Below are 13285 nucleotides of genomic sequence, written 5' to 3'. Positions count from 1 at the left end.
GGTTTTTTTTTTTTTTTTTTTTTGCACTTTTCACTTTCCCACTTAAGCATCTGAGTATGTGAGACAAGTACTGCATCGTTTCTCGAGAATCGCTCTCTTTTCTTGACTAGAAACGACTTATGCTACCCATTATTTGTATGGATCGAGAGAAGCTCAATTCCCTCTTTATTCTTTTTCGTCGTGTTCTTCCCTTTCTTTAGACAGACAACAAATAGAGCATATTGTCTAAAGGTCGAATGCAAGAAAGCAAGCCCTAAAGTAAGGAAAAGGGTAAGATATGATAAGGCAGCTAAGATGAAGACAAGGAAGTCCCGTCCAACAATTACTGATTGGCTCTCAACAAGGAGGAGTCAACTAGCGATGCTAGCTTCTGAAAGATTACATGATATAAATAAAGATTACATTCTAAGGCCCGTTTTTCACATGATTGAGTTTCATTACATTAATGAACTCAACCGAAAATACATACACCCCTTTATCAAACCTTCCCTTTTGAATTATAATAAGGTGGTATTAGGATTTTGAACCTTTTTATACACGGTCTCGTGAGATTACTCTAATCTCAATTACATTATAAAAGTGTCTAATCTAACTTAAATATCAGAGTCGATACGACAAACATCACATCACTACGCAATTTCTACATGTTTTACCAGTCATTTTTTCCCTCAAAATTGCCATGTGGTTTAGTGTTGACCCGATTACAATATCAACAACTAAGCTCAATCTTGATTCGAAATTCATATCTTCTTCATTTCCTATAATATATTTTTTTGGGATCACTTCCTTGATCCCACGAAACCCCATTTTATTTCCTACAAAATCCTTTCAAATCGAAAACAAGAACAAGAACAAGAAACAAAACAACCTCGTACCTTTCACCTCCATTTTGAGCTCTGTTCCGCCATTAATGGCTGCCGAGATTCATGCATTCATTCAAACTCTGTTCCTGATTTCCTCTTCTCTCTGCCTCTGTTTCTCAATTAGAAACTCAATCCCAAATGGGTTCCTCAAATTCATCTTCGTTCTTCCCTTCTTCTTCCTCTTCCTCTACATTCCTCTCCAATTCCAAACCATCCATCTCCGCGGCACCCTCGGCTTCTTCATCGGCTGGCTCGGCAGCTTCAAGCTCCTCCTCTTTGCCTTTGGCAAAGGCCCTCTCTGTTCCGCCGCCACCTCCTCCTCCCTCCGCCGCTTCCTCGCCGTCGCCTCCCTCCCAATCGACATCCCCGAACACAAACCTCCACCCAACCGCTCCGATCCCGATCCGCTTCTCCCTCTGAGCTTCGCCGCAAAATTAGGGTTCCTAATCCTCACATTCGCCGCGATCTATTTCAAAAATCGCTTCTACCCAAATGTGGTTCTAATTTTCTTCTGCCTCCTAATTTACCTCCTCCTCGAAATTCTCATCGGCGGAGCCACCGCTGTGGCGGAGGCGGTGCTCGGAGTTGAGTTATTGCCCTTTTTCGACGAGCCCTATCTCTCTGATTCGTTACAGGACTTTTGGGGGCGACGATGGAATCTAGTTTCCTCCAGAATCCTCCGCCCCGCGGTTTTCGATCCGTGCCGGAAACTCGCCGGCACTGTCGTCGGGAAGAAACCGGCGGTGATTATAGCGGTTATGGCAACATTTGCTGTCTCCGGTGTTATGCACGAACTGATTTACTTCTACATGGGAAGACTGGCGCCGACTTGGGAGGTGAGTTGGTTCTTTCTGATACATGGAGTTTGTCTGGCGGCGGAGATGGCGGTGAAGTCAGCGGTGGGTAGGAGGTTCCGGGCGCCGCGGGTTGTATCTGGGGTGTTAACGATGGGGTTCGTGATGGCGACGAGTTTTTGGCTTTTTTTCCCGCAGCTTTTGAGGTTTAAAGCGGATGTCAGAATGCTTGAAGAGTACGCGGCTTTGGGCGCGTTTGTGAAGAATGTGACGGCCGAGTTAATCGGACCGTTGTTCATTTCATTTCAAGTCAAATAAATCTTTCACTTTACCAACCTTATTAAATTCTTTAAATTTATGTATAATTCCTTTTTTTTTTTTTTTAATTCAATTTATGTTTTAAATTTTAAAAAATAATGGATAAGTTTCATTAATTATTCAATGTCTCATTCTTATAAATTATAATACTTTGTAATATAATATTTATATTATATAAAAGAAATATAAAAGAATAATAATGGAATCTCTTTCTATCATCGTGATTTATAATATATATATATATATAAAAATATTAATGAAATCGATTTATATCATCGTGATTCACGAGGAATAGGTTGAATTGGCATCATTCAACTTTTTTTTAAGAAAGGAATTTAAAAGGTAACCCTTTTTGCTTTTCGAGAATTTTAGTATTTTATTTATAAAATTATATTAGGTTTATTATTTATTTATTTATCACGACGTTTCTAACATAATACTATTCATTTTAAACATAAGTGTTCCTGCTCCATTTTTTTATTTTTTAAAAAAATTCAATAATGTTTTTATTTATATAAGTAAGATATTTTTTGTAATTAGCTCCACATTTGTTGGAGAGTGAAACGAAATATTTCGGGTTTAGAAACCTTTCTTATGTTTTAAAATTGTGAGGTTGACGGTGATACGTAACGAGCCAAAACGGACAATATCTACTAACGGTGGGTTTGAGTTATTACAGGATGGAGCCCAACAACAACACAACTCTGCTACTCCAACGAGGATGAGGGCAACAGATAAATCCATAAAATATTAAAAAAACACATATATAACATAAGAAAGGAAGGTTCATCATATGAGAGTGTGAGGATGCTTCATCATATGTTTTATTATTTATTTTAAAGACTTTTTAATTATTAGAATTGAAAGTTTCGGAGATGGTGTTAAAGTCAGCGGTGGGCGGGAAGTTCCAGGCGCCGCCGGTTGTACCGTCGTCGTTAATGATTGGGTTCGTGATGGCGACAAGTTTTTTGCTGTTTTTCCCGCAGCTTTTGAGGTTTATATTGGACGTTAGAATGTTTGCAGGGTACGCGGCTTTGAGCGCGTGTAAAGAGTATGATTGCCGAGTGGATCAGAGTTTTTATTGTAAGCGGTTAATTTACAAATTTGGTTATAAATTGTAAATTTAAGTTTAATTTTTTTATTTAATAATTATAAAACTTAAAAAATGGCAATTATTTATTTTTTTATTTTTATTTAAAAATATATATTTGGTTCCATTCATAACATTTTATTTACTTTTAGTTGCTTAAATTAATAAAAATATCTTTAAAATTTGTTTTTCATCCAAAAAATATTCCTGATTAAAAAAAAAAATTAAAAATACCGATTAGTTTTAGATAAAATGGTTGGTAATTTATTTAAAAAATACCTTTAAACTCTTTGAAAAATACCCTTAAAAATTTTAAGTTACATTAATACAATTAAAAAAAAAAATCAAATATCATTAATACTATGTTTAAAAAATACCTATACAATTTTAAAATTAGCACTAATATATTTTAACTTCTTTTTTAAAAAAAAATCTTATAAAAATCGTTTATAAATACTTCATATATTACTACAAATATTTTAATGTTACTTTAAACCATGCATGAGTAAGTTTGAAACGGTAAATATATTTTTTATTTTTTAAAAAGTTCAAGGATACTATTAAACATTTTTTTGAAAGTTTTAAGAGTGTTTTTTTCAGAGTATTTTGAAAGTTTGGTACAATTGAAACTTACGAAAATTTAGGAGTTTTTTTTTTATTTTTTAAATTTAGCATTTTATCTAATAAACAACTTTGATAAATATTGTAAAAGAATCAGAAAGGATCGAGTTCCCAATCAAACTCAAATTGAGTGCAATCAAACAGACCTTTCACTTTTCCCAGAGCTCTCTGTCTTTGCTTCAGCAATCTTAATGTCTGATCATCTACTTCTTCCTTTCTCATATGGGACATTTTCCTGCAAATTTCTTTCCATTTTGATTCAAACTCACAAGCTGCAAACCAAAGTATACAAAAACAGCATCAGTAAAGGTGTGGGAATGATTTTATCCAACATTTCTCGGTTCAAAAGCTCTAGACAAATTTGATTATCGGGTTGGTGGTCCAAATAGAACTTCACAACATGTTTAGAATGATGTGTTTTGAGAGAAACCAATCATATTTTTAAGCTCTTGAAAAGTCGATCAAAACAGGCTCTTGAGATATGAACTTGAAGAATATTCATAGCAACAAGTCGAGACGCCTACGCGTGGGGCCATTACTGATGCCCCTTGCCTCCCGTTCTTTCTTTCTCTTGGTCTCACCCAGCAACCTCCAACTGTCATTGAGACTACTTCAACCAGTGAGCTACCGTGAATCTATGTTCTTGATCAGTCTAGGAGAAGGCCACCTACACATTGTGTTCGCCACCACACCGGCTGACGAGTGCATTGGCATAGTTTGCCTAATTGGCCATAAGGACCCGCCTTCTTTCCTTTATCAGTTTGATAAACAAATAAAAAACTAAAAAACAAGGGGGCTTTCAAGCTGCTATTTAAATCAGAAATGCCATAAGTTGCAGCTTGTTTCATTTCCAGGGGGGAAAATCAAATCAAAATACACTACAGATGGAAGGCCCCATTTGGAAGGTATGAGTCCTAACATGCATATAATTTGGGAGCAGGCGATTACCAGACTAGCACAACTTATGCACACCTCAGCTATTCTCACAGGACAACAATCTCACCCTACGACATTTGGATGCCGAGGTAACTTGTACAATATTCTACATAGATCGGCACCATAATTTGAACTAGTTCTCTCCAAGTTCTTCATTATTTACATGGTCTTTGTTGACAACTAAGTCACTCCATGATGATTAAAATGCATCTTATAATAAATATCAGCGTGGAGCAATGAATAAAGATTGTTTTTCACGGAAATAGTACTCACAATACGAGAAAATCTGAAATACATCTAACCATTGACGTCTAATATAACAGCCCAAGTCCACCACTAGCAGATATTGTCCGCTTGACCTGTTATATATCGTCGCCAGCCTCATAGTTTTAAAACGCGTTTGCTAGGGAGAATGTTTCATACCCTTATAAATAATGTTTTGTTCCCCTCTCCAACTGATGTGGGATCTCACAATCTACCCCCTTGGGGACCTAACGTCTGCGCTGGCACACTGCCTGATGTCTGGCTCTAATACCATTAAATGGCCGAGTTGGTCAAAGGCGTCGGGTTAAGGTTCTGGTCCGAAAAGGAAAGCCCAAAGAGAACAATATTTGTTAGCGGTGGGCTTGGACTGTTACATCTAAATTAGGGGAAGATCACTGCCACAACAAAGAAACTAGGAAATATCTCACCTTTTCAAGAGCCCTAAGCAACATAATGTCTAGAATGACTACAATCACAAATCGGCAGGCAATGCCCTAGAAATTCTATTTTAAATGGATACCTTGACTTTGGTTTTTAAAACCATGAATTTTGCACGCACAAATCCAGGGTCGCCCCGCTCGAGTTGCCTTTGCACCACCTTTTATTTCACCATTATGTTGTTTTAAACTGTACAAGAATACAACTTTGTGACATTAAGAAATATTTGAATACCTCTTATGCATAAAGGACATGTAAAAGCTGCAAAGTGCAAATTTGAAGCATATCTCATAACAGTGTGGGCATGATCCCAAAACACTCCCTATCGTACAAGCTCAAAAGAAAGTCAATACCTCAACTGATTAATCAAGCAGTTCAGCACCTAAACCCAAGTTCTTTTTCAAAGACCAACCTCATCTTTATGCACCAAATTGACTCAATACAAAGTTATATTCATAACAAGCGACACAATTCGAGCATATTTTTCAAAGAAATTGCACTTATTCACCTAGTTACGGTTGTAAATTGACACAGAATCGGATTCACGAACATTTTTGGTACATACCCTTCTCCTATGCATACACCTACCGGAATTCATATGGTTATTCTCTCATATTCTTGATTCATGTATAACATCAATGTTTATATGCTTTATAAATGATCTTCTAGGATGGTCAAGAGGCATTGATATTGAGTATCATTTTGTATTTATCTAGTGGCGAGACTTTGTAAAGTGAGAGCGTGAGATATACTCTTTGTAAACACTTTAATTATTGTGATTGGTTACCGTCCATGCATGAAATACGAAAATCTTTGTGTCTCTTTGTTTAATTTCTGTTAACGATCTAGTCAGATTATTCAACAATATCAAGCCAAATTTTTAACCTAAAAGCTCGAAATATCACTTTTGAAGGCTAATCGAACACGACTTAGAAAATTTTTTAACACCAAATCATGGAATCTGGACTCAAACTAGAAACGCAAGAGAAGAAATTCGACATACCGTCGATCAAAGTCGAGGGTGACCCCTACATAGGTTTTGATGGGGGGATTGGAGGAGATGATGAGATAAACGCACCATTTCTTCGTCTCCGGCTCTGATTTGATGGTCAATGTTGGAACCTTAGTTGATGAAGAAGAAGATTTCGAAACTTCTGGGCTTGAAATTGGGAGTTTTTGGCTACGAAATGTCTGAGAGAGCAGCCTCATAGTCTTCGTTTACCGGCGCGGGTTCGAGCCTGCCCGTTTGGTTGACCGTTTTTCCCCCGGATTTAATTTGATTTAGTTTTAGGACATAGCAATGTTTTTGGGAGAAGAATCTTAGTTGGTTGTCTTAATTACTCATATTCATAAAAATATATATATATATATAAAAAATAAAATAAAATAATAGTCCGACCATAGAGAGGAGATCCGCCCCCGAGTGGACAAGTGAGGATTGAAGATCGATATTATATTTCGTCAATGACTCTACTCTTACCCAAATATCTGTCTGTATAGAAGACTATATTGTAATATTGTTATTTGAATTTTTAGAATTTATGTTAAATATTATATTCTAGTATTTGATTGAATTTTTGGAAAATATAATAGAGTTACAATCCAACCAAACTCTTACCATACTTTTAAAAAAAATATTTAACATTTATAACCAATGATAGTGATGACATGACTCGTAAATATTTGATATTTTTGAACTTAATATATATATAGAAATTTGAGTGGGACAAAAGATTTTTTAAATTTTTTGAAAAAAAAACATTGTTTTTTTATTTTAAAAATATTTAGGGACAAAATAGTTTTAAAATGATAAATTTAGTTTATCAATTATTTAAAAACACACAATAAATAAAATAACCCTTTTTTTAATACATGAATTAGCTACATTAGGAAGAAGTAATATATAAAATTAAAGAATAAATAAATAAATTTAATTAATCAAAATACAAAAAATATTGAAATTAACTTTTTAATTATTTTAAAAAAAATTCTTAATAATTTTCTTACTCATTTGGTCAGTTTGTCGGAGAAAAGTTATTTTATTTAGATGATTTTGAGTTGATTTTAAATTAAATAAAAATAATTTTAAATGACTACATTTAAAATAAGGAAAAGCAAAGCCAATCTTGATGGTAAGTCCAATCCGAGTATGAACAGATCAAACCGTCTTGAACCGGACCGTAAAAATCCCTTTTTTATTTTATTTTGTAAAAAAAGTTTTGCAAATCGAACGGAAATGGATGAGAATCCTATCTGCCAACGCGAATGCAGACATTTGGCCTGTTGTGTCATCAAAAACAATCCCTTCTAAGCTAACCCATCTCCTTTTTCTTTCTTCTTCTTCTTCTTCTTCTTCGTCTTCTCAAATGGTTGCTTTATCTTCCCCTTCTGTAAGCAACTCTCCCATGGCTCGCCCTTGTAATCTTGCCTCCCTTTCTCTTCCTGGGTTCTCCTCACTTTCCCTTAAACCTCCGGCTTTCACTAATGCCCCCAAGAAATTTCATGGGTTTGGCCTCATAAGAGCCTCTGTCGCTGTGGAGCAGCAGCCAGAGAAGACCAAGGTTGCTCTCCTCAGAATTGGCACCAGAGGAAGGTATAACTTTTTTGTTTTGTGGGTCTTTTTTAGATTTTCTTTTGGTTTTATGCTTTAGGATGTCCTTAGTTTCTGGTCATGAGTTTGTGGCTGATTTGAGGGATAATGTAGGGCATTGAATTGTTGTTTAAGGGTTTGGGTCACTTCAATTTGTGCCTTTTAACTGTGATTAAGTTCAGATGAAGTGTTTATGCTGCTCATGCTATCAATCATGGCAGTGATAGTGTTTTACCTTACAATCTAAATGTTTGGATCCAATCCGGTGCTGTAGAGGTTTGAAGAGTAAGATTATTGTGAGATTCTAACCGGAGGAGAATGAAACATTCTTTATTAAGGTGTGTAAACCTCTCCCTAGCATATGCGTTTTAAAATCTTGAGGGGAAGCCCGGAAGGGAAAGTTCAAAGAGGACAATATATGTTAGTGGTGGGATTGGGCCATTATAAATAGTATTGTCGCCGGACACGAGGCGGTGTGTTAGCAAGGTCGTTGGGCTCCGAAGGGGTGTGGATTAGGGGTCCCACGTCGATTTGAGAAGGAAACAAGTGCAGTGAGGACGCTGGGACCCAAAGAGGGTGGATTGTGAGATCCCACATTGGTTGGGGAGGACGAAACATTCTTTATAAGGGTGTGGAAACCTCTTCCTAGCGAACGTGTTTTAAAAACCTTGAGGAGAAGTTTAGAAGGAAAACCATAAAGAGGACAATATCGGCTAGTAGTGGGTTTAAGGGGAGCCGGTAATTTTTGTAATTTTCTTATCTAAACCTGGAACTATGCCTATAAACACAATGTACTTCATTTTCTATATGCTTGTTTGATTGGGTTTACTTTTATCTTCTTCTGTGTCAGGACAGCCCATTAGCACTTGCCCAGGCTCATGAGACAAGAGACAAGCTCATGGCTTCCCATCCTGAGCTAGCTGAAGATGGTGCCATTCAGATTGTTGTAATCAAAACCACCGGTGACAAAATACTCTCTCAGCCACTTGCAGACATTGGTGGGAAAGGCTTATTTACAAAAGAGATTGATGATGCACTTATCAATGGTGACATAGACATTGCTGTTCACTCAATGAAAGATGTCCCAACTTACTTACCTGAAAAAACCATCCTCCCGTGTAACCTTCCGAGGGAGGACGTCCGGGATGCATTCATTTCTCTACGTGCAGGTTCACTTGCCGAGCTTCCAGCTGGAAGCGTCGTCGGTACAGCTTCACTGAGAAGAAAGTCTCAGCTACTGAATCGATATCCGTCCCTCGAAGTAAGTATGGTGTGTTATGTAATGGAAAAATATCCAGAAAGTTTATGTTCTACGTTTACATTGCTAACTACCTCGCACTACATTGCTGTTGTGTATGTTGAATTCTGATTCTTGAAGGAATGTTTATGTGTGAGATCCCACATCGGTTGGAGAGGGGAACGAAACATTTCTTATAAGGGTGTGGAAACCTCTTTCTAGTAGAAACGTTTTAAAATCTTGAGAGGAAGCCCTTGAAGGGAAAGCCCAAAGAGGACAGTATCTGCTAGCTGTGGGCTTGGACTGTTACCAATGGTATCAGAGTCAAACACTGGACAGTGTGCTAGAAGGCATCGGTTGGAGAGAGGAACAAAGCATTTTTTATACGGGTGTGGAAACCTCTCACTAGCATACACGTTTTAAAACCGTGAGGTTGATAGCGATATGCAATGGGCCAAAACAGACAATATCTACTAACATGGTAGTGTTTAACGAGTCTTAAATCTTCAATTTTGTATGTTGGTTTTGACACTCGCTCTCGTTTTTTCCATTCTTTGGGTGTCATTTGTTAGGTACTCGAGAATTTTCGAGGTAATGTCCAAACAAGGTTGAAAAAACTAAACGAAGGAGTAGTCCAAGCAACACTATTAGCTCTAGCTGGACTTCGACGTTTAAATATGACAGAAAACGTTACTTCGATCCTTTCAATCGATGAAATGCTTCCAGCTGTTGCTCAGGGAGCTATCGGTATCGCCTGTCGAAGCGACGATGACAAAATGGTGTGTTTTCATTGGCTATACAAATCACTAAATGACATCTTATTTGAGCTGAACTTAGTCATTCCCGTTTGGTTTCTCATTTGCAGGCCAATTACTTAGCCTCATTAAACCATGAGGAAACAAGACTGGCTGTTGTTTGTGAGAGAGCTTTCCTCGAGACTCTTGATGGATCATGCCGAACCCCGATTGCAGGATATGCGTCGAGAGATGAAGATGGCAATTGTATATTCAAAGGGTTGGTAGCTTCCCCAGACGGAACCCGAGGTACGATCTCAACGTTCATGTTCGAATGAAATAACTTCTACATTGCTAGAACATTGAATATCTTCATATTTTATAGTTCTTGAAACTTCTCGACGAGGTTCGTACGCCATCGATGATATGATAGCAATGGGGAAGGATGCTGGGAAGGAGCTCCTTTCTCGAGCAGGTCCGGGTTTTTTTGATAGCTAGTTAGTTTAAAATTTAGGATAAAGATGAAGGCTTCATATCCAAATCTTCAAGTGAGTAGGAGTTATGTTCATCCTTTGTTTTGTTAATTGGTTGTGTAAATTAGAATAGAAATCATTTAGACTATCTTGGGTTCCTCAAATAAGCAATACATTGAAATGGAAAAAGTCTATGCTAATTAGCCATTTCTAATCCTCAAGCTCCATACAAACATGTGTTACTCTCTGATGGTAGTATTTGATCCGTTGATTGGGCGATCCAACGCTCAGACTTGAACCAAAAGCTATCAAGCCTCTTCATGGTCACTTCTTCATTGCAAGTGATACATTTGGAATACAAACTCTCAGCCCAAGTTCACGGGTAGTCGATATTATCCTCTTTAGACTTTTCCTTTCGGGCTTCTCCGCTAACTGATATTGTACTCCGGGCTTTCCATTTCGGGCTTACTCTCAAGGGTTTAAAACATGTCTACTAGGGAGAGATTTCACACCCTTATAAGATAAAGGCAAAGCATGACATTTGGAACCATATCCTTAGCTGGGCAATTGGCAAAATGAGCAAAAGCTAGAGGGTTTCTATGCTCTTGAACACCACCACCATGCTCAACTCGTTAAGACATTCCATACTTCACGAGTATTAGCTCCCAAACTCCAGGGTTGAGGATTGATTACAGTCTCGTCGTACCTCGTGATCAGATAAGGGTTCTAAGCATTAACTCTTGGATATGCAAGACGAACGTATTGATAATGAGCAGGAGAGTATATAACGTCGGGGTATGTTGTCATGAAAGATCCCACATCAGCTTCACCGTTTATAAAAAAGACCTTGTCCAGCATCCTTGTGAGGGATTTGAGATGGCTTGATACCAAGATTGAAAGTAGAAGAAGAAAAAGATATAACAACACGTGAGAATATTTGTTAAAATCACCGTAATTAAATGGTGGATAACAACTTTATATTTATAATCATTTACAGAATCAAATAAATCATTGAAGAAATGAAAAGAGCAATAAATTGATACACGATATTACCTACGATCAAATGTCAAATATGATACCTATAATAAAGTGTAATGAAGATTAAATATTCTCGAAAATACAATATATTAGTCTATAATCAATGGTCAAATATGATATATACACTCTCCAAATAGTTGTAGCCACACGTTCAAAATTTTAGGAGATGAATATTTGTATATATAAAAGAATAAATTTTGAAAACATCTTACTAAAAATTAATATTATCTATAACTAGATTTATTAAAAATATATGAACTAAAAATAGACTAAAATAATAACTAGTATTTATTCACTATTAATGGTGTTATTTTAATGAATAAACTTTAAATTTATATTATCTTGGTCAATAAAATTTTAATTTACTTTATTACATAATTAATAAAAGACACTTATTTGTTGATATTATTTAATTATATTTAGGCTTATTTAGGTCAGCTTCAAAATATATATATATATATATATATATATATATATATATATATATATATATCAATTAGTAAAATTATTGGTTTTTACAGCGTTTGAACCCAGGAGTAGCCATTAATTTATAAAAGAAATTACCATACAATGACTGTCACTTCCGCCATTAGAATATTCTCCAAGCTCCCTCGCATGGTGGTTTTCCGTAACCGTATTTTGCCTAAACCTCTGATGACACCTTACCAAAAGCACCTCCTCCGTCGACGACGACGTCCAATTCGGCTTTCGATCTCAGGCAACGTCTGAGGTAGAACAGCGCCGCCGTGCAGAGTATGGCGCAGAGTCGTCCCCACAGTACTACAATCGCTACCGCAACAATTACAGTTACGAGATCGAACTTGATGGTTGGGGAATTTGTCGGCGCTTTCCAGCTGTCGGAGGACGCCAGCGATGTAGTTGGGTCGGCGTCGGCGACGGCGATAGGTAGATGAGAGATTGATTTCTTCAAACCTTTTTCGGAGTGTAACGACGGGGAAGTTTTTTTCGCCGGCGGGAGTTTCTCTACCGTGGGATTAGACTGAGTTGACTCGGATTTCTTCCGAGTTTTACTCTGCTTTATTGTCTTACAGCCCGAATCCACGATGATTTCGCCTTTAATCGGCGACGGCGGAGGCGGTGTATTGAACTCCGGCGAAAAAGAGAGTTCATCGTGACATGGCACGGCGGCGTCAAGCGGCACAGTTGCAGAGCACTTCTTAAATCGAAAGCGAAGCGACGGAGTCCGGCGGTTCGGGGAGGCGATCTGCTGAGCCTTTTGGCGTTGAACGTTGGGGGAAGATCTGAAGCAACGGAAGAGAAAATGGAGTCGGGGTTTGTCGGAAGATTCCGCCATGGGAGAGCAAAAATGGAGCAGAGGAAAAGGAAGAATGGGCGTTGAAGTAAGTTTTTATTTTAAAGGAATTTGAGTAAATAAGAAGAGTCCCATGGAAATAATAATAATAATATTATTATTATTTTTTTTTATTTTTTTTTAATTTGATATTTTGATTAATAAATGATTTTTATGAATTTACAAGATGTACTAATAATTATGATTTTTATGAATTTTATGATGGGAAGATAATAATAATAATAATAATTTAATTAATATATAGTAAAAGTCGGGTAAAATATATATTTTTGTTGAAATTTTTTAAAATTCTGTTTGTTTTTTAAACTAGCTAATTTCTTAAATGGGATTATGATATTATTTTTTAAATAATATGATTTTCAAAATTAAAAAATGTTTGGTTATATAATAATAAACGACCGTTGATTTTTTTTAATTTAAAAATTAAATATATTTTTAAAGAAAGCAACTGATTGTATATTTTTTTAAAAAAATAATTAGAAAAAAAAAATGTTTCCAAAGGCCATTACACACTTATTCTAACATGATTTGTATTAAAATATACAATTTTTGCTGC

The 13285-nt window shown here is 36.5% G+C and overlaps 4 protein-coding genes across 6 annotated transcripts; 2 read left to right on the top strand and 2 right to left on the bottom strand.

Annotated features, from left to right (window-relative positions):
* The first annotated feature begins 866 nt into the window (after nucleotides 1-866).
* On the top strand, nucleotides 867-1984 carry LOC111481451 (acyl-CoA--sterol O-acyltransferase 1-like). Its single transcript, XM_023126869.1, has one exon. It carries the CDS (start codon nucleotides 911-913, stop codon nucleotides 1973-1975), a length of 1065 nt encoding a protein of 354 aa, XP_022982637.1. The 5' UTR covers nucleotides 867-910; the 3' UTR covers nucleotides 1976-1984.
* A 1760-nt stretch (nucleotides 1985-3744) lies between these two features.
* On the bottom strand, nucleotides 3745-6620 carry LOC111481456 (structure-specific endonuclease subunit slx1). Of its 2 annotated transcripts, none has more exons than XM_023126875.1 (3): nucleotides 6328-6619; nucleotides 5407-5513; nucleotides 3745-3958 (listed from the first exon to the last, which is right to left on the bottom strand). In XM_023126875.1, the coding sequence occupies exons 1-3, from the start codon at nucleotides 6531-6533 to the stop codon at nucleotides 3780-3782; spliced, it is 492 nt and encodes a 163-aa protein (XP_022982643.1). In that variant the 5' UTR covers nucleotides 6534-6619; the 3' UTR covers nucleotides 3745-3779. The 2 variants fall into 2 exon arrangements, with proteins under 2 accessions (XP_022982643.1, XP_022982644.1); XM_023126876.1 differs by lacking the exon at nucleotides 3745-3958 and adding an exon at nucleotides 3979-4437 and having other exon boundaries at nucleotides 6328-6620.
* Nucleotides 6621-7569: 949 nt separating this feature from the next.
* On the top strand, nucleotides 7570-10639 carry LOC111481450 (porphobilinogen deaminase, chloroplastic-like). Its single transcript, XM_023126868.1, has 5 exons — nucleotides 7570-7917; nucleotides 8770-9175; nucleotides 9724-9930; nucleotides 10017-10194; nucleotides 10271-10639. Exons 1-5 carry the CDS (start codon nucleotides 7691-7693, stop codon nucleotides 10381-10383), a joined length of 1131 nt encoding a protein of 376 aa, XP_022982636.1. The 5' UTR covers nucleotides 7570-7690; the 3' UTR covers nucleotides 10384-10639.
* Nucleotides 10640-10738: 99 nt separating this feature from the next.
* On the bottom strand, nucleotides 10739-12752 carry LOC111481455. 2 transcript variants are annotated; one of them, XM_023126872.1, is made up of 2 exons: nucleotides 11961-12752; nucleotides 10739-11238 (listed from the first exon to the last, which is right to left on the bottom strand). In XM_023126872.1, exon 1 carries the CDS (start codon nucleotides 12709-12711, stop codon nucleotides 12040-12042), a length of 672 nt encoding a protein of 223 aa, XP_022982640.1. In that variant the 5' UTR covers nucleotides 12712-12752; the 3' UTR covers nucleotides 10739-11238; nucleotides 11961-12039. The 2 variants fall into 2 exon arrangements, with proteins under 2 accessions (XP_022982640.1, XP_022982641.1); XM_023126873.1 differs by having other exon boundaries at nucleotides 11966-12752.
* Between the last annotated feature and the right edge of the window lie 533 nt (nucleotides 12753-13285).

The sequence above is a fragment of the Cucurbita maxima genome, unplaced genomic scaffold (assembly GCF_002738345.1).
Source record: "Cucurbita maxima cultivar Rimu unplaced genomic scaffold, Cmax_1.0 Cma_Scf00007, whole genome shotgun sequence".
In the NCBI taxonomy this organism is placed as follows: domain Eukaryota; kingdom Viridiplantae; phylum Streptophyta; class Magnoliopsida; order Cucurbitales; family Cucurbitaceae; genus Cucurbita; species Cucurbita maxima.
The sequence above is the reverse complement of the archived record's forward strand: the minus strand, read 5'-3'. Positions and strand labels throughout refer to the sequence as shown.

Excerpts from the sequence above, each read along its gene's own strand:
- LOC111481451 (XM_023126869.1), top strand. The coding sequence starts at position 911 with ATGGCTGCCGAGATTCATGCATTCATTCAAACTCTGTTCCTGATTTCC.
- LOC111481450 (XM_023126868.1), top strand. The coding sequence starts at position 7,691 with ATGGTTGCTTTATCTTCCCCTTCTGTAAGCAACTCTCCCATGGCTCGC. Across the intron at positions 9,176-9,723 it reads ATCGATATCCGTCCCTCGAA|GTACTCGAGAATTTTCGAGG; the intron begins GTAAGTATGGTG and ends GTCATTTGTTAG. Across the intron at positions 9,931-10,016 it reads GAAGCGACGATGACAAAATG|GCCAATTACTTAGCCTCATT; the intron begins GTGTGTTTTCAT and ends TCTCATTTGCAG.
- LOC111481456 (XM_023126875.1), bottom strand. The coding sequence starts at position 6,533 with ATGAGGCTGCTCTCTCAGACATTTCGTAGCCAAAAACTCCCAATTTCA. Across the intron at positions 5,514-6,327 it reads ACCCTCGACTTTGATCGACG|TTTAAAACAACATAATGGTG; the intron begins GTATGTCGAATT and ends ATTCTTGTACAG. Across the intron at positions 3,959-5,406 it reads TTTTAAAAACCAAAGTCAAG|CTTGTGAGTTTGAATCAAAA; the intron begins GTATCCATTTAA and ends TTTGGTTTGCAG.
- LOC111481455 (XM_023126872.1), bottom strand. The coding sequence starts at position 12,711 with ATGGCGGAATCTTCCGACAAACCCCGACTCCATTTTCTCTTCCGTTGC.